The 24,390-nt window shown below is 59.9% G+C and overlaps 1 protein-coding gene across 1 annotated transcript; it reads left to right on the top strand.

The window, feature by feature from the left end:
* The first annotated feature begins 5,013 nt into the window (after positions 1-5,013).
* On the top strand, positions 5,014-21,967 carry SLC5A5 (solute carrier family 5 member 5). The gene is made up of 15 exons (XM_087955127.1): positions 5,014-5,500; positions 11,638-11,703; positions 12,071-12,122; positions 12,623-12,690; positions 12,852-13,006; positions 14,254-14,394; positions 15,507-15,636; positions 16,247-16,335; positions 16,423-16,535; positions 17,709-17,779; positions 18,335-18,421; positions 18,787-18,998; positions 19,933-20,036; positions 20,633-20,703; positions 21,699-21,967. Exons 1-15 carry the CDS (start codon positions 5,126-5,128, stop codon positions 21,897-21,899), a joined length of 1,935 nt encoding a protein of 644 aa, XP_087811253.1. The 5' UTR covers positions 5,014-5,125; the 3' UTR covers positions 21,900-21,967.
* The last annotated feature ends 2,423 nt before the right edge of the window (positions 21,968-24,390 follow it).

The following is a 24,390-nucleotide window of genomic DNA, read 5'->3' as shown; positions in this document are numbered from 1 at the left end:
AGTGGAGGGGGCTCCTGGCACGATTAGCCTGAGTCAGACTCGGCCTTCAAAGGCCCTTGGCCTGGGGAGCCCATCCCCCACGTGTGCAGGCCGGCGCTCCCTGGAAGCGGCCTGGCCTCCCTCCGGGGCTGTGGACTTCAAGAAGCAGGGTGAGACACCCCCAAAGGACCCCCCTTCCTCAGCCGGGATGCTGCAGAACTGAAGACCCAAATTTTGCAGGGGGGCTAAGAAGGCAACAACCCCCCCGGATGACCACGAGGCCCGGAATCCTCCTGACCCCAGGAAGCAGAAGAGGTGGCAGGCAGGCAGGCAGGCAGGCAGGCAGGCAGGCAGGCAGGCAGGCAGGCAGGCAGGCAGGCAGGCAGGCAGGGCATTCCCCAAGCGCCCAAGCCGAAAGGGAGGGAGAAAGGCGAGGCTCCAAGGACAGCGGGAAGGCGGAAAGAGAAAGAGGGCAGGGAGGGACTCGGGGAGGGGGAGCCCGGGGTCAGGAAGTCCACAGGCTTTCCGGGAAGGAGGGAGCCTCCCCCCTCCCCACGGCTCTCTCCCCAAGACGGGGGTCCTGCACAGAGTTGGCACCGGCTGAAGGCTCACCACGCCCTGCCTCCTGGGCCCCACAGCAGCCCCCAAGCAGGGAATCCCAGAGTTGCGTGGGGCCTGGGAGGTCTTCTAGTCCAACCCCTGCTCAGACAGGAGACCCCGCACCCCCCCAGACAGATGGAGAGCAGCCTTCCAGTATCCGAGGGGCTGCCCCAAAGAAGAGGGGGTCCATCTATTCTCCAGAGCCCCTGAAGGCAGGAGCAGCAGCAACAGACGGAAACGAATCCAGGGGAGAAGCAGCCTGGAATCAAGGAGAAACTTCCTCACAGGGAGGACAATTAACCAGGGGAACTGCCTGCCACCAGGAGTTGTGGGCGCTTCATCACTGGAAGTTTTTAAGGAGAGCCTGGACAGCCACTTGTCTGGAACGCTCAGCTGGGACTCAGCTCAGCTTTGCTTGAGCAGGGGGCTGGACTAGAAGACCTCCGAGGTCCCCTCCAGCTCGGTTCTTCTGTTCCTTTATAAAGTCTAAGCCGGAGTCCAAGACAGCAAGACCCCTTTGGCATTTCTCTCTTGGGCAGGAGAGCGGATCTCCCTGGGCTCCTCAACTCCATGGCCAGCTGTCTTCCCTCAGACCGGCCTTTGCGCCACCAAAGCCCTTTCTCCGAGGGGCTTCATGAGCCCCCCAGCCGTTCCTGGCTTCCTAGCAGGGCTCTGCTCCAGTCCAGCTGCCTTCACCCCCCACCTCCCCACCCCAGGGTCTCAGCTCCGGCACAGGAGTCTCTGCATGCTGGGCTTGTGGGTCAGGGGGCTTTCCAGGGGGCCCCAAGGCCCCTCCTCGGATTGGTCCACCCCCAAGCCAGACAGGCCAGGAGACCAAGGAGTGACCACAGCTGAGATGAGTCTTAAGGAGAATGAATCACTAAGTGTTTGTGTGGAAGGGAATTGCCCGCTCGCATTTCCTTCTGGCCTGTTTATCACCTTGACTCAGCAGACGGCAAGGAGAGACCTCATGGATCCCTTGGTCCACCTGACTGAGGGCAGGCTCCACCGCCCAGCCTCTCTTGGAAGACCTGGGGTGTGGTGGGGGACCAAGCTCCTTCCGGGGTGTGTGTGAGGGAGAGAGACAGCTCTGATCTCAGCAGTTTGAGGGGATCCTGCCTTCTGCAGCTTGCAACGTTCTGAAGTAGCCCCACTGCCATGGATGGGGAGCCAAGGGCTTTCTGCAGTCTCCCCCCCCCCCCCCGTGCAGGTTCCTTGGGGGCTCCCTGCATCTGGGGGGGGGGAGGGAGGGGGCTGGTGCTCAGCCGTCAGAACAAAAAAAAGGCAGTGGGAAATATTTATTCAAATTAGGACGCTGGTCACAGCACATATGCTGACTCTGTAAACCCCTTAGAGAGGGCTGTAAAGCACTATAAAGTGGTATATAAGTCTAAGGGCTATTGTGATATATATATATATATATATATAGATTTAACCCTAGTTTCAATTGAGGAAATGTGACCATCCTAGACCAGGCCAAGTCCCCGAATGCCAGGGGATTTCTAGAAGCCTGCTGGCCCTCGGACAAATCATCCATCGATAGACGCCAGCAACACCTGCAGACGATGCCAAAGAGACCACCGACCAGCCCCAAAGAAGGAAGACTCCAGCACCCCCCCTCGCCCCCCCCCCAGCACCCAGCGATTCCCCAATGAAGGGACTGCCAAAGAGCCATCAGCAAACGTCCCAACCAAAGACTCCCTAAGACACACACACACACCCCGGCCGACACGGGGACATAAACTGAGAGCAAACCCCACCCCTTCCTAGCACTGATGAGGTTTCCTAGTTGGGTCATGAAACGACTGCAAGAAAACCAGCAGGCTCAGGGAGCGCCTCCTTTCAACCCTGAGCTACCAATAGTCTCCATTATTAGTAGGACACTAGTCCTCAAGATCTCACCTTTCCTAGCTTCCTTTCCAACACCAAGAACAACAGAAGTCATCAATCAGGACGGTGAGGGGGCCAGAGGCTAAAACATGAAGACCGGTTGCAGGAACTGGGCCTGGCTAGTCAGAAAAGGTGTAGGGTGGGAGGGGGTTGGACTAGATGCCCTACAAAGTCCCTTCCAACTCTGTTAAAGAGTCTCTTTCATGATGGAAAAATTAAAATAATAATTTAAAAAACTGTCAACTCTTCTCCAAATCCCCCCCTTTTTCTTTGCCTCTCCTTTCTTCCCTCTCCCCCACTGCACCCTCTTTCCCCATTTCCCTCTGCTGTCTGCCCCCCCCCCCCCACCCCCAATACCTAAACAGGCCTCAGAATAAGGCGGCTCTCACATTCCCCTCCAAGGCGGCCCTTTAACCCTCCCCCTTTAAAAAGTTCACCTTGGAAGCTGTAAAGGACAAATAGCAGAAACTGCCTCCTGGCTTTGCGTGTATTCCTTGAATTACGACTGCAACGGAGCCCCAAAGTTATGTTGCTAAGCGAGCCATTTGTTAAGTGAGTTTTGCCCCATTTTACGACCTTTCTTGCCGCGGCTGTTAAGTGAATCATTGCGGATGTTCAATTAGTAACACCGCTGTTAAGCGAGCCTGGTGTCCTGCCCCTGGTGGAGACGGACTCTGAGGAAGAGGAGGAACAGCCGACAGGGAGTTGGGAGTGGGGCTCCAGAGGTGGTGGAGGAGGCTGGGGAAGGGCAGAGGCCGGCTGAGCGGTCAGAGGAGGACCCAGGCCCGTCCCCTCTCCATCCTAGGGCACGCAGGGAGGAGAGGATCAGGGAAAAGCCAGGTCTACTCAGGAGGAGATTACCATGATCCTCCTCGTGGCTGGCAGGTGGCAGCTAGGTATATAAGTTTGCAACTGCGCAGTTAGAATTTGCAGGAGTCCATTTAGTGTTCATCTTGAAAGAGGTTTATCTTTGCTGGCGTTCTTCCCATGGACTTTTCTCGGGTATTTTCCTGGAATGTATGATTAATTATCTTGGCTTTCTTCGGAACTCTCGTCAACGCGGTTTGTTTTGGTTTTCTTTTTGCCTCATTATTTACTTTTGTGACTTTAAACTGTGCCTAATAAAACAGTGAAGTTAAGTTGAAGGCTTTACGGGACTTTAATGTATGTTTTGGGTTTGGGGTTATTTTGGGAGACTCCGGTCATCCCACCTGGCTTCTCTGTGGACTTGGCCGGAGAGCTGCAAAAAGGGACCATGTGACCCCTGGACAGGGCGGCTGTCCAACACAGGGATCCATGGGGTGTGTGTGTTGAATTTCTATCCCGTGATCCTGGGGGGGTCTGAAACGGTCGTAAGTGTGAAAACCGGCCATAAGTCACTTTTTTCAATGCCATTGTCACTGAATGGTCACTAAACCGATGGGTGTAATTTGAGGACTACCTGTAGGATGATAAAAACAAATGCACCTTCCCCCCTCACTGGCTCCACTGGCACCTTCCCCCTCACTGGCGAACCCCCCCATCCCCTCGATCCAGGCGGGCCTCATTGACTGGGACCACAACGCCCATCTGGCCGGTGGGGGCTGCGGGACCCGAATGGCTCTGGGGCGTCTGGGGTGGCCGCGGAGCGCAGCGCTGCCCTTTGCGGGCTCTGGGACAACTGGCCGCGGGACAAGAGCGGCGCTCACCTCCAAGACCCGAGAGCCGTCCAGGAACGGGCGCAGGAGGCGGAGTGAAGAAGGCTCGTTGCTTTGACTCGTCCAACGGGGTGGCTCCATTGTCCCGCAGCGCGTTGGTGGCCGCAACTTGGCCCATTCCCGTCTCGGAAGGGCGGCCGTCCCAGCCACGCACGGCCCGCCCTCTCCGGCGCCTCCTCGGGCCGCCGGCCGGGCGCTTTAAGGCGCCGCCGAGCCCGGGACGCCCGCAGCCTCCGCTCAGGCAGCCGCGCGGGTCCGGGCGCAGCTCTCGCCTTCCGCCCTCGGGAGGCTCAACGGGCTCCGGAGCCGGGAAGGGGAGCGGAGCGGCCGGCGAGCCCCTCGGCCTGAAGGGCCAGCCGCGCCACCTGAGGCTCAGGTGCTTTCGCGGGCTTTGCTTTCACGGGCTCCGCCAAAAGGGAGCCCGCGCCCCGGGCAGGCCGAGCGGGCAGCTGCGCGGAGGTTCCCCCGCTTGCTTCAACTCTTTTCTTCCCGTCCGGATGAGCCGCGGTGGCTTCCTGGCTGGTTGTCCGTCCGTCTCTCTCTCTCTCTCCTCTTCATTCACTACCTTCGGTCTGTCGGTCGGTCTGTCGGTCTCGCATCTCTAGCAACTCCCGTCTCTCTCGCTTCTCTCTTAAGCACCACCTCTCGTCCCTTCTGTCGCCTTCGTCTTTCCTCTCCTTCTCTCCGTTTCCCGCACAGTCTCTCCTCTCCCCCCGGCCCGAACGTCCAGGCCGATCCGCTGACTCGTCCGCTGGCCTCCCTTGTCCTCCCCCAATTCTGGAATCCCTCCCCTCTGGGGGAGACGGAGGCTCCCTCCCCCTCCCGCCAAGGCGGCCCCTTCGCCCCCGCGGCTCCTCTGCCCGACGGGCTGAAGTCGGACCCTTCCCCCCCGCCCGCTTTCTCCCTCCAGGGGAGGCTGCCTTCTCCGGCCGGGGCGAGGAAGAGGAGGGGACGGCGGGATGGACGGCGCCGCAGGTGAACTGGCCGCCTTCCAGCCGGCGCCGCGGGCCTTCAGCCTGTGGGACTACGGCGTCTTCGGCCTGATGCTGCTGGTCTCCACGGGCATCGGGCTCTTCTACGGCCTGTCGAGGGGCGGCCACAAGAGCGCCGAGGACTTCTTCACGGGCAGCCGGGCCATGTCGGCGCTGCCGGTGGGCCTGTCGCTCTCGGCCAGCTTCATGTCGGCCATCCAGGTGCTGGGCGTCCCGGCCGAGGCCTACCGCTACGGCATGAAGTTCCTGTGGATGTGCCTGGGCCAGCTCCTCAACTCGCTGCTCACCGCCGGCCTCTTCCTGCCCGTCTTCTACCGCCTGGGGCTCACCAGCACCTACGAGGTAGGGCGCCCTCCCTCGGGGCCCCTTGCGGGGGAGCAGGGGATGGTGGGGGGCGGCTTGCCCCCCATCTCTCAATATCTATTTCGAGGACATTGATTTTCCTCCTCTGGGAGGCTTCCAATGTGATAAAACGATACGGGGAAAAAAGATGAAAACAGTAAAATATTAAAATTAACAAATAAGTAATTGAGACAGTGTGTGTGTGTGTGTGTGTGTCCAATAGCGTGGTGGTGGGGTCTCCTAATTTGGTAACCCCTCTGGGATGACACCCCATCTCCAGTTCGGACCCCAGGCCAATTTCCCTTCCTCTTGTGGCGGGAGGTTTTTCTGGATGCTGCTGACCCCCCCTCCCCACGTCCTCCCCCCTCCCTTTGGGGTCCTGGCATCCCAGGCAGCCCTTTCTCTCCTCCTCCTCCTCCTCAGTCCCTTTCCCCCTTCTCTCCTCCCAGGCTGCCTTTGGGTGGGGTCCCCTCCAGCCCTTCTTTAGGGCCCCTCCCTGGACCCCCAGGCTGCCCAAGCCCCTTCCCACTTAGCCTCAGCTGAGGAAGCTTCTAGCACCCCCTTCTCACCTTTCTAGGGGCTCACAGTAAAGGGGACAAGGTGCCAATTAACACCCCCCCCCCCCACCCCCACCAAGGCCTCAGAGCCAGAGCAAGAGGACCGCTCTGACTGGGCCCAGAAAAAGGGGCTCCTCCTGCTGCAGAGAAGGCTGGGTTGCCCCTCCCCGGGGTCTCCCCACCAGAGCCTCCTGGGGGCGCAAGGCCGGTTGGGGGAACCTTTGTGGAAGGGGAAGGTCCTTTGGCCCTGGGTCTCCTGGCTTCTCCACCTTGGAGCAAGACCACCCCCTCAAAACCTGCAGGAAGCGGCCAGCCTGCTGGACTCCACCGAGAGCAGCCGCCAAGGGCACCAGATGTCCTGGAGGAGGGGGAGGGGGGCTAGGAGGGTCTGCTTCTGGGGGGTGGAACCAGGGCCCTGGAATGGCCTCCCTGCCCGGCCAGGCGCCCCCCTCCCTCCCTCCCTCCCTGCTGGGGGTTCGGGGGAGATGCTGAGTTGTTTCTCTTGACTGCATCCTTCTCCCCTCTCTCTTATTTTGTTGTTCCTGCTTGTTGGTTTTGCTCTTTTCCTCAGGGTTGTGTGTGTGATGTTATTGTTTATTGCCAATCACACTGTGGATGTTTTCACTTTTTTGTAGTGTTCGTTGGCCGGTTTAAAAAATAAATAACCAGGCACGAAATCCTTCCAGCCAACCTTTTGTCCCAGCCCTTCAGGGAAGCCTTGGCGAGGCAGAGACCCCGGCAGAGATGGAACCGGGGAGGGGGTCTCGGGGGGGGGGAGGGAGGGTTCATGCCCTCTTCAGCCAACAACTGCCCAGAGTAACAGCAGCTCTTTCAGTTGGGCCTGGAGCAGGAAACCCCCCATAGATGCAGCGGGGAGGGGGGGGCACTTGCCAGCTGGGCAGAATTACCGGCCAAGGATCGGATGCAGCCTTTGCGTGGGTGGTGGTGGAATAGGGTCGCCCCTTGGGCCCCATCTCTCCTGCAGCCTAAAGCCACGGACCTAACTTCTCCCTCGTGGCCAGGGGGCCTCCAGGCCTTCGGGGAGTGCCTGTGGGGCGGGAGAAATGGGGGGGAGGAGAGGCAGCTGGTCTTCGCAGCTGGTCTTGCTTGGGCTTGTTCTGATCTCTGCAGAGAAGGTGCCACTCTGAGGTTAACCACAATGTCAATTGTCTCACTGGGCAAACTTTCATGGGAAGAGCCCAAATGATCTCAGAGCGTTTCTCAAGAAAGAGGAAATCGCACCAACACCAAACGGGCAAGTCTGGGTGAAGCCACAGCCAGGTACTTCTGAATGTAGCTTCTATTCAGAGGGACGTATTTCCCACCCAGGTGTACACAAGCGTCACACAACAAGCGAAGTTGGAGAAAGGCTTAGAGGAGAATCTCCCTGGGGCGTCCTTCTCCAAGGGGGGAAACAGAGGCAGGGGCAGGGAGCGTGTGGATCTCTATTTCCTTTCTGTCTTGATCTCCACCCCCCTTTATGATAGCTGACCAATAAGGCAGTCAATACACCCAACACGCCTTCCTCCTCCTCCTGTTTCCCTCACCATAACCACCCTGCGAGCTGGGCTGAGCTGAGAGAGCGGGGCTGGCCAAAGGTCATCCAGCTGGGTTTCACACCTAAGGCAGGACTAGAACTCCCCATCTCCTGGTTTCTGCCCTGGTGCCTTAACCCGTAGACCAAACTGGCCGGACCGTGTCCTGTTTTCAGCCGAGGCAGGAGATGACCTCTGGGGTTCCCTGCCCAACACGGGCATCCCGTGGGGGGGGCACGAGGAGACCTTGCAAGCTGCTCACCCCCAGGGAGCCTCTCCCCATGGGGGCCCCCGGGGGGTCCAGGCTGCCTAACCAGGGGCTTCCCCTCTGCTGGCGCTGCCAGCTGAACCGGGAGATGGAGAGCCATGGCTGGCATTTTGGGACGCCCCTTGAGCCGCAGGAAGCTCCCCTCGGGGTGGGTGGCCCAGGGTGGAGGGGAGGGAGGGGCTGCAGTAGATCCAAGGTTTTTTTTTAAATAAAAACTTTTATTTCTTTGTAAAATGGATTTGCTGCCATCTCACCTCCAGGTAACCCTGGGCAGCTTACAAAGACGCCCTTCACCCTCAACCGTTGCCTATTTTGGCTTTCTGCTGACACAGCAAGAAGCGCAAATTGTTTTCGGAAACTTGAAAGATCAACACGGGAGAAATCTTGAGCGGGGGGGAGCAGGAAATGCCCCCCTCCCAGAAGCGTGATGGGATCCAGGGGGAACCTGGGCGGTCTGTGCCCAGAGGGGTTGCGCTGCGTGTGGCGCCCAGGCTGGGAAACAGTTGGTGCCCCACCCTTCTGAAGTTTGGGGGGGTCAGAGTTCATCCTTGGGGAGCCCGGAGGACCCTGGCCTGGGGAGGGGGCTGCTGCCCTTCCCCAGTGCCTGCCTGCCTTTCACCCACTGGGGCTTCCCCGCCTGGGCTGAGCCGCTGAGCGATAAACCTGGAAGAGGCCAGATGTTTTCCCAGCTTATCTTCCCTCGGGGAGCAAACGGATTCTTGGCCCTGAAGGAGCGTCAGGCCGGCTGCAAACAGCCTCTGCCCTGCAGCCTTCGCGGCCCTGCGGTTGCGGTCTGGGGCAAGGCAACGCGCACAGCCCACGGGTCTTGCTTTGTCCGGGCAGTGGGAGGGCCTGGCAGCTTTTTCCCTTGGGAACCCTGGGCGCCTCCCTCCTGCTGGGCCGTTGTGGCCCCTGGCATCGCCCCTGTGGCCAAGGGTCCAGCTGGGCAGGAAGCAAGCCAGAGGGGGCGGGGAGGGGGCTTCTTCTGGCCCTGCTGCCCCAGGAAGAAACCCCCCCCCCCACAAGACAGCAGCAGAGAAGCCCCAGAAAGGAGCCCCTTGAAGGAACCATCTCAGGCCTTGCTTGGGGGTTCCCCCAGGGCTGTTGCAGAGGCCCCTGCCTGGCCCTGAGCACTTCAGGGGGTCTCCTGCCAGTCTGGGCAGAGGCAGGAAATGGCCAGGCTGGCACGTCTCCTCTCCCTCACCCCTTCGGTGCAGGTGGAGAGGTGACCAAGAAGGTATTTTGGAGGTATTTTGCCCGGGTTGGGGTTTTTTTGGGGGTGAAAGAGGGCGCCTGTCTGTCCCCCCAACTTTCCTCCCTGTTTTAGCCAAGGGGCCCCTCCTCTGCGCCTTTGGGGTTCACCCACAGGCAACGTCAGTGGGCGGGGGCATTAATAATAAGAGGCCCCGAGGGATAGCCAGAGGACGGGGTGGGGGGGGATTCTCGGAAGGCCCCTCCTGCAATTTCTGGAGCCCCAGCAGAGGAGCCGCCCTGGAGCTCCTCCTCCCCCAAACCAGCCCTTTTCCTGCGGGAGTTTGAAATCTCCCAGCCCCCTTCAGGCTCCAGCCTTGGCCAGCCAAGGTCGCCCCCTACACCCCCCAACCGTTGCTGCTTCCTCCCTCAGCCCCCGGGGAGGGGCTGTTTGAGCCAAGCACCAGAACAAGGCCTACAGCGGCCACCCCCTCCCCTCCGGCCACCCAGCCCCATGGCGGCTCTGCTGCTGCCCCAGCGGAGGTTGGGAGACTGACGCCCAGTCCCAGCGGAGGAGGCAGCCGGGAGGCAGCCTGTGGGCCCAGCAGCCCAGGCGTCCTGCGGGTGGGAGGTGGGCAAAGGGCTCAGGGTGGGGGCGAACGGATCTGAAGGGCTCCGAGTGCCCCCCAAGACAGCCACTGAGAAAGGGTCCCATCTTGCACCCCCTGAGCAGCAAAGCTGGGGCTCCAACTCCCATGGTGCACAAACAGATGGACCAAGGATGATGGGAGCCGAGACCCAGCTCGGGTACTTGGGGGGGTGAATAATTGCCATTTGGCTTAACAGGTTTCCCTCCTCCTGCCCGCCTTTTGCCTGTGTGCATTCAGAAGTGCTCCAGACACCTAAAGGAAGGCAGGAAGGGGGATTTTGAGGGCTGTATCCCCCATTTCTTCAGGTTGCCGGAGGGGGCTTTTGCCAGGAAGCCTTGCCCTCCCGCTGTTGTCCCGGCCCTTGCCTGGGCTGCTTCCTTCCCAAAGAGGCTGGAGGCAGGGAAGAGGCTCCCCCCCGGTTCAGGACGGGGCCAGGCGCCCAGAGGGCTCTCGGCTGGGTGCTGGCCCTGTCCCCAGGCCCTCTCCAGCCACTTCTCTGCCCGCTGGAGCAGCAGCCCTGGAGGGCTTTCCAGGGGCAGAGGCTGGGGGAGGGGTTGCGGGGGGGATAGAGCAAGCCTGGAGACAGACCTGCCTGCCAGCCCCCTTCCCCCCACCCTGGAGCCCCTGAGGGTTTCTGCCCCCAAGGTTGCTGCTTGCCAGCCCCCTGGCTTCTCCCTGCTCTGGATGGGGTGTGGCTGCCCTTCCCAGGCATGGCAGAGAGCCAGAGGGGGTCTCTAAAGGAGGAAGGGGGCCCCTCGTGGCAGAGGCCAGCAAGTCCACCTTTCCTGGCTCCCTCCTGGGCTTTAACCAGAGCCCCCTTGCTTCTCGGGGGGGCTTGGAAGGAGCAGAACCCCAGGCCCCCTATGTGGGAGGGGGAGACCTGGTTGAGGAAACAGCTGGGCGCTTTCTCTTCGCTGAGGGACTGGTGGGGTCTGGGGCCGGATTCTGCCCTGGGGGAGGGAGAAGGGGGCGGGTCTGCAACCACCTTTGAGCCTCTGGGATCAGCCGGGCGGGAGACGTGCAGGGTCCGATTGACCAAGGCTTATCAAGGAACAAACCGAGATAATCTCTGGGTCAGGGCGGGGCGGGCGGCGGCGGCGCACAGGTAGCCTGGGAGGGGCGTGCAGCCTCCTGGCTGCTTTGCTTTGCTTTGCAGACCGCCCCCGTCTCACTTCAGGATCCGCCTTGGGCGGGAAACGGCTCCGATCCCTCGGCGTTGGGGAGGGGAGCGGGGGGCAGCAGCTCCCCGAAGGCCAAGGGAACCGGAGGGGGAGGGGGCGTCCCTGCGGCAGGCGGGCTTTTGGGAGTCCGCCGGGTCCGGCCTCCTGCGTCTCCCTTCCGAAGCCCCCGGGAGACCCTCGGACGGGGCGGGCCGGCTGCAGCCCCCGCGGCGTTGGGGGTCCACTTGTGCCGTTGGGACGCCCCCCCGAGAGCTCTGCGCACCAGAGGGAGAGCAGGCGGGCGGAGGCCGAGGCGGGCCGGGAGGGGAGCGCGCCCCAAATACGGGCGGGGGCCGAGGGGGAGGATTCGGCCTCCCACCGCCTCCGCTCCGCCGCCATCCGGGTCAAGTTGTCCCAAGGGGGCTTTTTCCAGAGGCAACTGGGCTTCCGTGGTTTTCCCCTGAAGACGTTTCGCTTCTCATCCAAGAAGCTTCTTCAGTTCCGACAGAAGCTTTTTGGATGAGAAGCGAAAGGTCTTCAAAGAAACAGCAAGGAAGTCCAGCTGCTTCTTGAGAAGCCCCTTTGGGCGAGATGGGGGCCTCTCACTGGCAGAGGCCGAAAGGAGCACGGGAGGCCAAGCTCCAATGCGTGTGTGTGTGCGTGTGTGTGTGTGTGTGTGTGTGTCCTACTTTTCAGAAGGCCGGGCCCCCTTTTGGGGCATGGGGGGCTGGTGGGCTCTAACATTTAGCTCTTCCTTCTCCGTCTTGCCTTGGCAGTACCTGGAGCTGCGGTTCTCCAAGAAGGTCCGGCTGTGTGGCACAGTCCAGTACATCATTGCCACGGTAAGTGCCACCGAGGATTGTGCCTGGCCTGCGGTGGGCATTTCCCCCCGCCCAAAATCCCTCCCTGCTACCTGATCAGAGCTGGCTGAAACCAGGAGAGAAGAAAGCGCCCCCCTCACCCAGCGTGCCCCCCCCCGGGGCTCCCTAACGCCCCCAATAAAGTAACATTCGGAGCCTGGAGGGTCTTAGGAGCGGAAGGGTAGACAGGTGACCTGCTCGGAATGGGGGCGGCTGGCCAGGAGCCGCTGAGGACGCTGCAGGGTTGAGGTGCTGCCCCAAGGGGTGCTTTTGTTGGGGGGGAATGGAGCACCGGCCCTCCCTCCGTTCGCAGCTTTGCAGGTTTTAAGAGCCTCCTGGCCTCCCTCAGGTGCTGTACACGGGGATCGTCATCTACGCCCCGGCCTTGATCCTCAACCAAGGTGGGTCCCACCTGCTCCCCGCTCGGAACCGGGGTTGGATTCCCACAGCCCCTCCCCCATCCCGTCAGCCAGCCGAAGACCCCCGGAGCTGGCCTGGGCCACGGGTGTGACACACGCATGTGCCTGCTGGTGTAAGGCCCCCCGCTCCTTCGGCTCCCTCCCCACGGGCGGCGGGCCTTGTGCGAAGGCAGTTCCTGGGCAGGGGGGCCGGTCAATTCCGCCGGATCTGACCCGTTTTGGGTTTCCAGACCAAACCCTCCTGGGACTCCGGGGATCTGATTGAGAGGATGGCTTTGATCTGGGAACGGCTTCAGGGGCTCCATCAGACTCCGCCCTCGGCCGAGAGTGCCAGACGTGCCCCCCCAGCCCCCCTTGGGAAGAGGCGCCTCCCTTTCGCCGCCCCTCTGCCCCAGACAGGAAGGCAGTGGACGCCGTGGGGGGAAAAGGGAGGCTTTTGTGGGGAAATCTCTGAATAAAGATATTTATTTCTCTTTTCCCAGTGACGGGTCTGGATATTTGGGCCTCGCTTCTCTCCACGGGCACCATTTGCACCTTTTACACCACCATCGTGAGTGGCCTTGCAGCCCCCTGCCCCTGACCCCCGCCCCAGAGGCTCACGAGGGGGGGTGTCTGGGCATCTGCCCTCCCTTCTTCCCCCTGCTGGGAACCTTTCGCTGCCCCCAAAGCCCCCAGCGAGGCTGGCTGAGCCGGACCCCCCTCTTTTTCCAGGGGGGCATGAAAGCGGTCATCTGGACGGACGTCTTCCAGGTCTTCGTCATGCTGTCCGGCTTTGTGGCCATCCTGATCCAGGGGACGCTGCTGGTGGGGGGGCCAGGCCAGGTCCTCTCCATCGCCTACAACCACTCCAGGATCAATTTCGGAGAGTAGGTGGAGCTGCTGCCCCACTTGGGAACTGGGGCGAATGCCGGCCTGCAGCAACAGCTCCCCAGCCCCCCTCCCCCCCTTTCTGTCCCTCCGCCTGGGGTGGGCTTGGGAGAGGGGGGACACCTCTGCCGTAATGGCAGCTGAGCAAACGGGGCTCCGCTCGGTCGGACATAGTGCTGGAACGAGGGAGGGAGGGTGGGCCTGTTTGTTTTCAGTGGGGTCACTTAGGTGAGGCGGAGAAATGAATGAATGAATGGAATGAATGGAATGAATGAATGAATGAGAATGAGTGAGTGAGTGAATGAATGCAAGACCATTGTCTTGTTTCTGCTTGGATCTTAAAGAGATTGGAGGGTTATACATTAATTCTATCAGCAACTTATAAGGAGAATTTATATAAAATGTTTTATCGCTGGCACTTAACCACCAGCGAGACTTGCAAAAATGTTTCCCAATAATTTGGCAAGCTGTTGGAAATGTGGCTATGAGCAGGGAATCTATTATCATATGTGGTGGAACTGCCCAAAAGCAAAAAAAATATTGGTGGAAAATTAGAAATTGGCTAGAAGAAATTACAAAAGTTACAGCTGAACTGAAACCAGAGATATTTTTATTAGGAGTTTTAAAACAAAAAAAATAGTAAAAAATTATTATATATTATACTCCATATATTAACAGCAGCAAGATTTGCCTTTGCTCAAAATTGGAAATGCAAAAATACTCCCCCCAACTTCATGATTATAAAGAAAATTTTGGAATGTGCAGAAATAGACAGTTGTCAATAGAGGAGCCAGAGTACTATGAGATCTGGAATTTTTGGTACAGTGGTTTCTGATGGAAATTAGCAACATTACATGTAACTATGTAATATATAATTAGATGAAATTTTGTGTTATATATTAATGTAATAAGTGTGAATGATTATTCTACATAATTTGAGAGATGCCGGATTGAGTGAACACTGTGTTGCTCACGTTGCGATAAGCGGCATGTTTGGTTTTATCGTATTTGTATAAAATTGTTTAATAAAGTATTTTTATAAAAGTGAGAATGAGTGAGTGAGTGAGTGAGAGTGAATGAGTGCAAGACCATTGTCTTGTTTCTGCCTGAATCTTAAGGAGATCGGAGGGTCACATTTCAAGCTGGATCCCTTAGATTTGTTTTTCCAATGGGGTTGCTCGGTAGACGCCCCTGGAGACGCCCCATCCTCCTGACTCTCCCTCCCTCCCTCTCTGGGCCCCCCCAGCTTCAACCCGGACCCCCGCAGCCGCTACACGTTCTGGACCTTCCTCTTCGGAGGGACGCTGGTCTGGCTCTCCATGTACGGGGTCAACCAGGCCCAGGTCCAGCGCTATGTGGCCTGCAAGACGGAGAAGGAGGCCAAGCGGTGAGTCAAAGCCCCAGGAGCTTTGCTTCTGCCCGGCATCAGCCGGGAGCCCCTGGGGCCAGAGGCCGGTGGGCCCCAGCCCCTCCCCCCACACTCCGGGTGGTCTTGGGAGGGTCACCAGCCACCTGCCAGCCCCGACTGGGGCTGCTCCGGAGAAGCAGCGTGGCTGGTGGCAAAGTCGAGCGTGGTGCCCCCCCCTTGCTGTCACTGGGCCACCGGAATGGGGCCAAGGGCCATGCCAGGTCCAGGGTGGCTTGGCTGGAGGCCAGGCAGCCATGTCTGCCCAGGGAGGAGTGAGATTGCGGCCCTCCTTATCGCCTCCAGCCCCCCACTTCCAATCTTTCCTTCTGCTGCTGCGGGTATCAGCAGAGGGTGGCCGGCCCCACCCAGTGGCCCCCTCCGCCTGGATATACAAACGCAGGCAAGACCCCCTCAGCCACCCCGCCCGTCATGGGGGTCACGGGCTATCGGCCTCCGCCCACAAAGGCATGTTTTCCTTCCAGGCCAGGCGCTCTGGGCTGTGGGTCAGCTGGCTGGAGGGAGGGGAGAGGAGGGGCTGAGGGAGAGCGGCCTCCCTCCCTCCGGCCTCCAAAGGGCCTCTCTTCCCAGCTGCCCCCCCTCCCACAGTCTGACTGGACCCTCCGGCCGTGTTCTGGGCATCATCTTATTTTTACTTATTTTGTTGACTTCTGCCGCCCGTCTTGTGCCTGACCCCCCTTGTCATTGGAGTCCTTGCGGCTCTGAAGGCAGCTGGCCAGAGGGGAGGGATGCAGGACGGCTCTGGTGGGTCCAGTTTGGGCAGGTGGGCAGGGGCTGGGGGAGGACCTGCCACCCCTGGGCCGACGGGAGCAGCGTCTGTAGGATTGACAGGCAGGGGGGCACATCCTAGGGCCGGGCCACGGTGGGCAGGGGCGTGCGATGCCCCCTTTTCCCACTGACACCCAGGTCCGAGCGAGGGCTGTGCCCAGCGGGCCCTTCCCACGCCAGGGCAGACTCTCCGGCCCCTCGACACCCCCTCCCCGTTCCCAGAGGCGCTTGGCGTGTCTGGGGGAAAGGAGTGCTGTGCCCCTCCCTCCCGCCTGGGCCTGACCTCTCTTCTTGCCCCCCCGCAGGGCCCTCCTGGTCAACCAAGTGGGTCTCTTCGTCATCGTCTCCTGCGCAGTGGGGTGTGGCATTGTGATGTTTGCGCTCTACAAGGACTGCGACCCACTCTTGGCCGGATACATCTCGGCGCCTGACCAGGTACGGCCCCTGAGCTGGGGGGCAGTGGAGCATGGGAGAGAGGCGGGGGAGGATTGGGCAGGGGAGGAGAGGCGAGGAGGAGAGTGACGTGAACCCCCAAAGGGCAGAGCAGGGCTGCCAGCTCTCTTTCTTGGGGAGGGGAGGGGAGGCCTTGAGGGAGGAGCTTTGGGGGCTCAAGAGCAAGTGGGTGCCAAGGCCGCTCATTTCCCTCTGTCGGGGACTTTGCTGCCCCCCATGAAACAAAGGTGGGACACGAGACCAGGCGTGAGGCCAGGGCCGGAGGCCAGGCAGGGAGGGCGACCTCTTCCCCCCCAGCTGCCAACCCCTGCATCACCGACCCCACCTGGCCCCAGACGCCCCTTCCTCCTCCTCCTCCTCCTCCTCCTCCTCCTCCTGCCCCTGTGCAGACCCCTCCCCGAGACCCCCGCCCTGTCTGCTCTGTCCCAAAACTGGATGAGCCCTGGGCAGGGCAGGGTAGCCGAGAATTCAGCTGGCCTCCCATTCGGCTGGCACTGCCTCCCTCCCTCTTGTGCCCTGTGGCCAAGGGGGGCTTTGCCAATCGGCCCCACTCACGGCTGCTCCTCCTCCTCCTCCTCTTCCTCCATCCCAGTACATGCCCTACCTGGTCCTGGACATCTTCGAGGGCTGCCCAGGGGTGCCCGGCCTCTTCCTGGCCTGCGCTTACAGTGGCACTTTGAGGTGAGTCTCCGGTGTGGAGGGCAGAGGCGCTGCCAGGCCACCGGCTGCCCCGCCTTTCTGATGCCCTCTCGCCCTCCTCTCCCGCAGCACGGCCTCCACCAGCATCAACGCCATGGCGGCTGTCACCGTGGAGGACCTGATCAAGCCCAACATGCCCACCCTGTCGCCACGGAAACTCGCCCTGGTCTCCAAGGGGCTCTGTGAGTGGCAGGCGGGGAGCCATCGAAAGGGGGAGCCCCACCCTTTCCTTTCTTGGGGGGGAATCAGGAGAGGGAGGGGTGCAAGCATCAAGGCCCAGGGGATTGAGAGACACCCCCCTTCCAGATTCTGGGGAGGGGGCCAGGAGAGATCATCTGGGAACCACACCCTACTTTGGGGATGGAACCAAGCACAGAATAACAGAGTTGGAAGGGACCTTGGAGGTCTTCTAGCCCAGCCCTCTGCTCAAACAGGAGACCCTAGACCATTTCAGACAAATGGGTGTCCAGTGACTTCTTAAAAGCCTCCAGTGATGGGGCACCATGAACTTCTGGTGGCCAGCAGTTCCCCTGGTTCATTGGGAAGTTTCTCCTTAGTCTCCCCCGGGTTATTTTCCATTCTTTGCTGCTTCTCTTGCCTTCCAGAGCTTTGGAGAAGAGGTTGACCCCTTCCTCTTCTTTGGGGCAGCCCCCCAAATACTGGAAGACAGCCATCCTATCACCCCCGAGTCCTTTTCTTCATTAAACCAGGCAAACCCAGTTACGTTTTAGCCCCCAGGGATCTTTGCTCCTCTTCTCTGCACTCTTTCCAAAGTCTCGCCATGTTTTTCCTCTCGTGGGGACCAAAATTGGATGCAGGATTCCAGGGCGGCCTTGCCAAGGGCCTGGGCGCCTCGCGTGGCGCCTTGATTCTATCCCGTGCCAGGGAAGGAGAGCGATGGGCGGCCCCCGTTTGCCTGTAGGCAAGAGTGGTCAGAGGGGAGAGGAGATAACGGCCTCCGTATCTGAAGGCAGGACCAGGGCAGTGGGTCAAAAGCAGAGGTTCCTGGGCGTGGGAGCCGGTAGCCAGGGGAACCGCCTGCCAATTGGAAGTTCTGAGCTCTCCTTCCCTGCAGGTCTCCCAACAGAGGCAGGGATGCAGAGGGGCAGAGATTCTCTCCTGGATCTGACATTAAACGGAGGGGTGACTAGATGGCATCTAAGGTGCCTCCTTGCTCCCAAGATTTGAGAATCTCCAGTCAAAGACCCACAAACGGCCTGGAGGTGGGCTTGTTCCAAAACGGCCCACCATACACACATTTGTATTCCCCCCCACAAACACCCCCTCCCGTTTTCTTCTGCTTTCAGTTAAGAGGTGTCTGTCTGTCTGTCTGTCTGTCTGCTGTTTCCTTCCAGGCTTAGTTTACGGCACGGCCTGCCTTACCGTGGCGGCTCTTTCGTCCTTGCTTGGAGGCGGTGTGCTGCAGGTACGCAACTCTGGAAAGCCAGCCACCCACCCCCCCGAGGAAATCCCACCCCCTGCACCCATGGTGGGCCTCGCACTGCCTCCCTCCTCCCTTTCCCATTTGCACCCCCTCCAATGATTCCCTCCTCTCCTAACAGCAGCAGAGACCCTCCCCCCCCCGGAGGAAAGGCAACTGCCCTCCCCAGAAATGCCCCCTTCTGTGTGTGGAGGGGTGGGGGGGTGTCAGAGGGAGGGGTTCCATTCACCTGGATCTGGGGGCGAATTATGGACAGGTGAATGCAAGGACGGGAGCAGTGCTAAAGATTCCTGCCCCCCTTCCCCCCCATGATGGCTGTTCCTTTTGGAGACCACCCCCCGTACCTCTTGGCGAATGGGTGGGCTGGGCAAGTGGCTGGAGGGGGAGGGTGCGTGCGGCCCCTCTCTTTCCCCCGCAGGACCCCCCCCTGTCCCAATGCCCAGCCCCCGTCTGTCTCCTGGGGAGGGGGCCGGCTCCGGCAGGGACAGAGAGGTTGCTGCTGTTCAGCCCCCCCGTCCCCCCCCTGTGCTTCTCCGGCAGGGCTCCTTCACCGTCATGGGGGTGATCAGTGGGCCCCTCCTGGGCGCCTTCATCCTGGGCATGTTCTTCCCAACCTGCAACACCTTGGTGAGTCCCACCTGGAGAGGGAGGGGGCCGTGTGGTGGGCCAGCTCCTGAGGGGCACCAACTGGGGGGAGGGGAGGGAGGACCAGACCTGGGGGTTTTTTCCACCTGCTCTTGCTCGCAGTCTTCCAGGTGTGGCTCTTGGGCTTGCAGGGGGCAGCCGAGGAGGGTCCGTTTTGGCTCCTGGGGGAGGGGGAGGCCAACCTGGCCACCTGCCTCTCTCTTTCCTGGGCTTGGGAGAAGCAGCTTCCGTGAGCCCATTTCTGCAGAAACAGACTTGGGAATACGTTGGTTCCCCCCCCCCCCAGTCTGCTCCCGAGCAAGCCAGGACTTGGCCAGGATTGACCCCGGCCGCCTCTTCTCTTTCAGGGCGTTTTCTCCGGCCTCGGCCTCGGCTTCCTCCTCTCCTTCTGGGTCGCTGTGGGGGGCACCCTCTACCCTCCCAGTGCCAGCACCATGGGCGTCCTCCCCTCCTACGCAGGCCTCTGCCCCCTCCTCAACGTCTCCTGGGGGGCCAACAGCAGCACCCTGCTCTATGGGCCGCTGCCCCCCCAGGCCCTCTTGGAGCAGCAGCCGGAGAGGTGAGTAGCAAGGCTCAGCTGGCTTCCTCTGGATGCCCCTTCAGAGCCCCCTCGCCCCCAGGGGCCTCCTCCTGGTTTTCTCCTCAGGCTCAAAGCCGGACTGGCGCACCCTTGAGGGCGGCCTCCTCCTCCTCCTCCTCCTCCTCCTCCTCCTCCTCCTCCTCCTCTGCCCTCCCTTCCAATCCCTCCACCCACTTCCCAATCCAGGGGGGACTGCAATCCCCAGGACCCCCAGCCGGGGGGGGGCAGGGAGCAGAGGAGTCAAAAAATAAGGAGTTTCCATGCACAGAACAAAGCAGAATAACAGAGTCGTAGAGTTGGAAGGGACCTTGGAGGTCTTGTAGTCCAGCCCCCTGCTCAATCATTTCAGACAGGTGAATGTCCAGCCTCTTCTTAGAAATCTCGTGATGGAGCACCGACTTCTGGAGTCAAGCAGTTCCACTGGTTAATTTTTCTTATTATTAGGACGTTTCTCCTTAGTTGTAGGTGGCTTCTCTTCTTGCCCTCAGGTGCCTTGGAGAACAGCTTGGCCCCCCCCTCCTCCTCCTCTCTGGGGCAGCCCCTCCCTCAAATACTGGAAGGCTGCTCTCCTGCCTCCCCTGGTCCTTCTCTTCCCTAGACCAGCCGGGCCCGGTTCCTGCAGCCGTTCTTCGTATATTTTAGCCTCCAGTCCCCTCCTTTCTTCCTCTTCTCTGCCCTCTTTCCAGTCTCAACCTCTTTTAGATAGATAGATAGATAGAGAGATGATAGATAGATATAGATATATATAGAGAGAGAGAGGGAGAGAGAGAGGGAGGGAGATGCATGCAGAGTGCCCAGGGGAGGGATACCCTTGTCAGGAGGAGCCCGGCTGGGTGGGTGGTGGCAGTGCTGAGGGTCATCTTGGGGGCATCCGGCCGTTCCCGAGGCAGCTGACCAAGTGGCTCCCTTGCAGGCTGGCCCTTGCAGACGACTTCTATGCCATCTCCTACCTCTACTACGGCGCCCTGGGGACCCTCAGCACGGTGGCTGTCGGCCTCTTGGCCAGCTGCCTGAAAGGTAAGCAGGCCCGGCAGGACGAGGGTCCCTCTGGCGGGGACTGGCCCCCCCTTTCAGGGGTGCGACATCTCACCTGCCTTGAGGCTGGATAGAGCCCATGGGGTGTGTGTGGGGGGTGTCCTTTACAAGAGGGAGAGGCCCTGCCTCTCTGGGGCACTCGAGGCCTCCCCATTTCGTGGTCAAGGACCCTCCCGGCGGGGGAGCAGAAGGGCCGGAGGGTGTTTCCAGGCAGGGGTGGGTGTAGATGATCTCTCAGGCCCCATCCAGCCCTTAGGTTTTATGATGAAGAGGAGGGGAGGTTCGCCGATGGGGCATCCTTAGCCCGCGAGAGGTCCGTAGGTCCGGTTCCCCTCAGCTTGAGTCCAAAGGGTTGGGGTGAGAGCAAATGTTTCCATGCTTAGCTGCACGAGGAGACCCCGGCCCCCTTTGCCACCCCTGGTGCGGGGCCCTGGGTCTGAGGGCCAGGAGGGGGTTGCCCATGTCCTGGAAGCAGACCTGGCTGGTGCTGATGGGTGAGTCTTCGGTGGGGCAGGGCTGAGCCTGGAGGCCGCGCTCGGCCTGGACTCACTTCCTGACTTCTCTGGGGTTCGTTTCAGGCTCTGCTGGCGAGGACAGCAAGCGGCCAGCGGTGCTGTGGTGGGATGTCATGAAGAGGCCACTGGACACGGTAGGGAGGAGGACCAGAGTGCCGCCCGGGGGCTCAGCAACAGGGGAGAGGGCTCTGGGGGGGGGTGGACAAAGCCCACCTCTGCTCTGGGAGACGGAGCGTCCGTCATTCCTCCCAGAAGGTCCCTGAGAACGCAGAAGCCACCTCCCTCTGGCTCCTTGGGGATCCCCATAGAAGATTTGGGCTTGTGGGCTCACAACGCCCCAGGCAGAGTTTGCTTCTCTTGGAGGGGGGCAAGAACGGGGCTGCCCCGCCGTTCCCTGGGTGGCCCCCCTGTGCTGCTGCTGATGGGGAGGGCTGGGAAGTCAATGGAGACTATAGCTCATTAGGGGGTCCTTGGTGCCCTCCGAGCTTGGCTGGTTTTCTTGCAGGCGTTCCGTGACCCAACTGGACAACACCCTCAGCACTAGTAGGGAGGAAGGGTTTGCTTAGAGTCCCTCCCTGTCTGCCGTCTTGCGGGTCTTTTGGTCGGGCTGTTTACTCTTGGCTTGTCTGGCAGTTCCCAGATTGGGGGATGGTTTCCTTCTTGATGATGATTGGCCTGGCGTGAATCCTCTGCTCATCCGATAGCCGGTCCAGAGGGGCCTTTTGGTCTTTCCGTTCCCTTTTTGGCCTGGCTCATTGTCTGTATAGATGTTCCTGAGGTCTCTGTGCCCATTTGCCAGAGTGCCAGGCTTCCGGAAACCCCCTGGCCTTTCTTTTTGGGCTTGGCTTGGTCCAGGAGGGTCACGATTCCCCAGTTGAAACGACGGCCAAGTCTGTCCCTCTGTGGCGAGGTCAAAGAGTCTTCATCTCGAGGGAGGGCTGGGGAAGCGGCCCAGGGCCTTAGCAGTTTCCTTGGCTCGGGATGCCCAGAGGCAGGGGATCCCGGGGGATTCCCTTGGCTCTCTTTCCAGAGCTGCTCTTGGCTTTCGGGCCAGCGGAAGGAGGGTCCGGCTCACTCAGGTGGGGGAGGCCCCAGGCCTGACCCCGCTCTCCTCCTGTCCCCCGCACAGACCCCCGAGGATGCGGCTGAAGAACCCCAGAAGAAGGAGGCGCTGGACTCGGCCTCCCTGGCTCTTGGCTTCGAGGAGGAGGAGAAGACCCCGCTGGCCAAGGGGGAGGTGACCCTGGTCACAGGCTCTGCGGAGTCCATCTGTGCCTGCCACGCTCTCGACCACGGCTGCTTCCACCTCCTTCGAGAGACCTGCGTTTAGGGCCGGAGGGCGACGGGAGAGCAGGACACCCGACGGGCTCGAGCCGGTTCTCCAGGGGATGAACGCAACCCGCCCCCTCCCCAAGCGGACCGACACGTTCCTCACCCGGGGGCTGTTTCTCCCCCGAATCTGCCTTACACCAGCAGCTCCTGAGGGCCCCGTTTCCCAGCAGACACGGGTGGGTGTGGGTGTGTCATTGTGCAAAACACACACGCAGCAAAGAGGAAAGCCCCCCATGTGCTAGAATATGGGAAACACTCCCCGCTGACTCTTTCCAAGTCCATAGCTCACCCTTTCCTGAGAAGTAGCAGGTGGTGAAGAAATGCAGAAGCCGCCTTGGTGGTCAGTTCACGGGATTTCCCAAGGAAGGCTGGGAATTGTAGTTTGGACACCTGGGAGAATTCTGCCCATGTGGGTGTTGGTCCTTGGGGGTGGGGTTGTCCCCAAAGGAAGGAGACCCCGCTTCAGGAAGGAAGGGAGAAGAGGCGAGCCAAGCCACATCAGGGGCTCTCTCCTTTCCCCAGGAGGAGGCTGGGGACCCCCCTGAAATGTAGGCAGAGGCCAGGCCAAGGGGGACCCTCCCTCAGAAGCCGCAGAGCTGAGGCTCAGGAGAGGGGTGGAAGCCGGGCAGTCTCCACCACGTTGGAAGGGGATTGCAGAGCCCCCCTGGCTGGAAGCACAGGAGCAGCTACATCCAAGGAGGGTCTCGCTTTAAAAGGGGGCAGCCGCAATGTGGGGCCTGGGGTGCTTTGGGTCTCCTGCTTGGTGTCTTCTGAGGATCCTTGGCCACTTTTCAAGAGGATGCTTCAACCTTCCTGATTCACCTTGGATCCTGGTCTGGAACCCGAGAACTTTCCTGCTTTCCCATTCAGAGTTTTGCCTGTGCAATCCCCCCACCCTGCTGCCCCCAGCCCCAAACTGCAGCGGACAAATGAAGGCCAGTTAGAAACCCACCCACCCCCCAAAAGCACAGGGATGAGGTCAGGGGTGGGATTCTACCAGTTCGCACCTATTAGCTAGAACCGGTTAACAGTTCGGAGAACCGGCTTTTAGAAGAAATTCCTGGCCTAATCCTGTAAGGAAGGCAGGAAGGAAACATTCTGGTGTTGCTTACAGAAACTGCCTCTCCATTAACCCTTATTAGTTTTTTCCCCCTCCTTTGCTGGTACTTTGCTTGTGTGGAGTGACTATTCAAAGTTACAATGGCACTGAAAAAAGTGACTTATGACCATTTTTCACACTTACAACTGTTGCAGCATCCCCACAGTCATGAGAGGCCAGGCAAGGAGATGCATGCCTCGATGTGATATTGAGTTGGCCACACCCAGCCAATAACACGGCCACTAAACCACACCCACCAACTAAGCCACACCCACAGAACCAATTGTTAAAAAATTTGAATCCCACCCCTGGATGAGGTGGGGTGCTATGAAGAAACTTACTGGAAGTATTTTTATTGGAAACCACCTACTTCGTGGAAGAGGAAATTCTGATGTTTAAAATAATGTGTCAAACATGGCTTCACATGATGGCTATCGCCAGGTTTCCTCCAGCCAATCTCCCTTCCTTTCTACAGGCACAGACACACACACACACACACACACCCCTTTCTCTTTACCAACTCTCAAGGCTCCTTCCTGGCCTTTGGGGAGCCTGAAGTGCAATAAATTATAAGCATCTTTTAAAAACAAATTTGGTCGTCCTGTGTTTTTTCTGTGTAGTTGCCCAGGTGTGTCTTTGGGTAGTTGTAACTTGCAAATGGGCATAATTGGTCCTTGGGGTCTTGGATATTTGATGCCCTCCTTGAGTCAGGCAGAATATTCACAGATGAATTCTGGGAGACATCTGAACCCCTAAAAAGTTGAGCCCTCCAGCTTGCTTGTCTCTTTATGAGATCTGATGGAGAAAGACGAGCAGGAAAATGGGAGGGCTTGATTTTTCTCCTCTCCAACCTGCAAAAGCAGGAAAACGGAAAATGTTGGCCCATTGGATCTCCTAGTGGCCTCCCTTCCTGGTCCAGGCCGGGCCCCTTTATGCCGGCCCCTTGGATTCTGCACGTCTCGCGGGCTTCGAAGCCAAAGACGCCATCTTTGTAGAGGTGGTTGCCCTGTCGGTGAAGCCGCCCGGCGGGCAACCAATCCGTTACCGTGACAACGGGTCCTCATACGATAGAGAGGATTGGCCACCAGGTGGCAAGGCCATACGTCATCTACTTGGGTTCGCCCATGAATACGGACAGGACTTCGCAGCAAGAGATGCGTAAGCGCACCGAAATCCAGCGGAGGACCGCACCGGCGGCCATCTTGGCTATGGGCAGCCCTTTTGTTCCTCTCACTCCCGATCCATCTTTACAGGGGAGCAACGCTGAAAAAGCCTGCCCAGGCTGGGGGTCGCGGCAGTTTTGTTTCGCCCTCCCATCGGGAAAGTGCGAGACAGACGGGAAAGAGGGGAACGTGGGCCTGAAGTCAGATGGGAGTTGCCCTCATCAAAC

This window comes from Notechis scutatus, chromosome 1 (genome assembly GCF_049901735.1).
Source record: "Notechis scutatus isolate UNSWTSFEM ecotype Mainland chromosome 1, rNotScu1.2, whole genome shotgun sequence".
Taxonomy (NCBI): Eukaryota; Metazoa; Chordata; class Lepidosauria; order Squamata; family Elapidae; genus Notechis; species Notechis scutatus.
Note: the sequence above shows the minus strand (reverse complement) of the source record. Positions and strands in the feature narration are given on the sequence as shown.

What these genes read in the sequence shown, in the direction of transcription:
- SLC5A5 (XM_087955127.1), top strand. Translation starts at nt 5,126, where the DNA reads ATGGACGGCGCCGCAGGTGAACTGGCCGCCTTCCAGCCGGCGCCGCGG. An exon ending in GCTTACAGTGGCACTTTGAG is followed by an intron (nt 16,336 to 16,422) that starts GTGAGTCTCCGG and finishes CCTCTCCCGCAG; the next exon opens with CACGGCCTCCACCAGCATCA. An exon ending in TGAAGAGGCCACTGGACACG is followed by an intron (nt 20,704 to 21,698) that starts GTAGGGAGGAGG and finishes TCCCCCGCACAG; the next exon opens with ACCCCCGAGGATGCGGCTGA.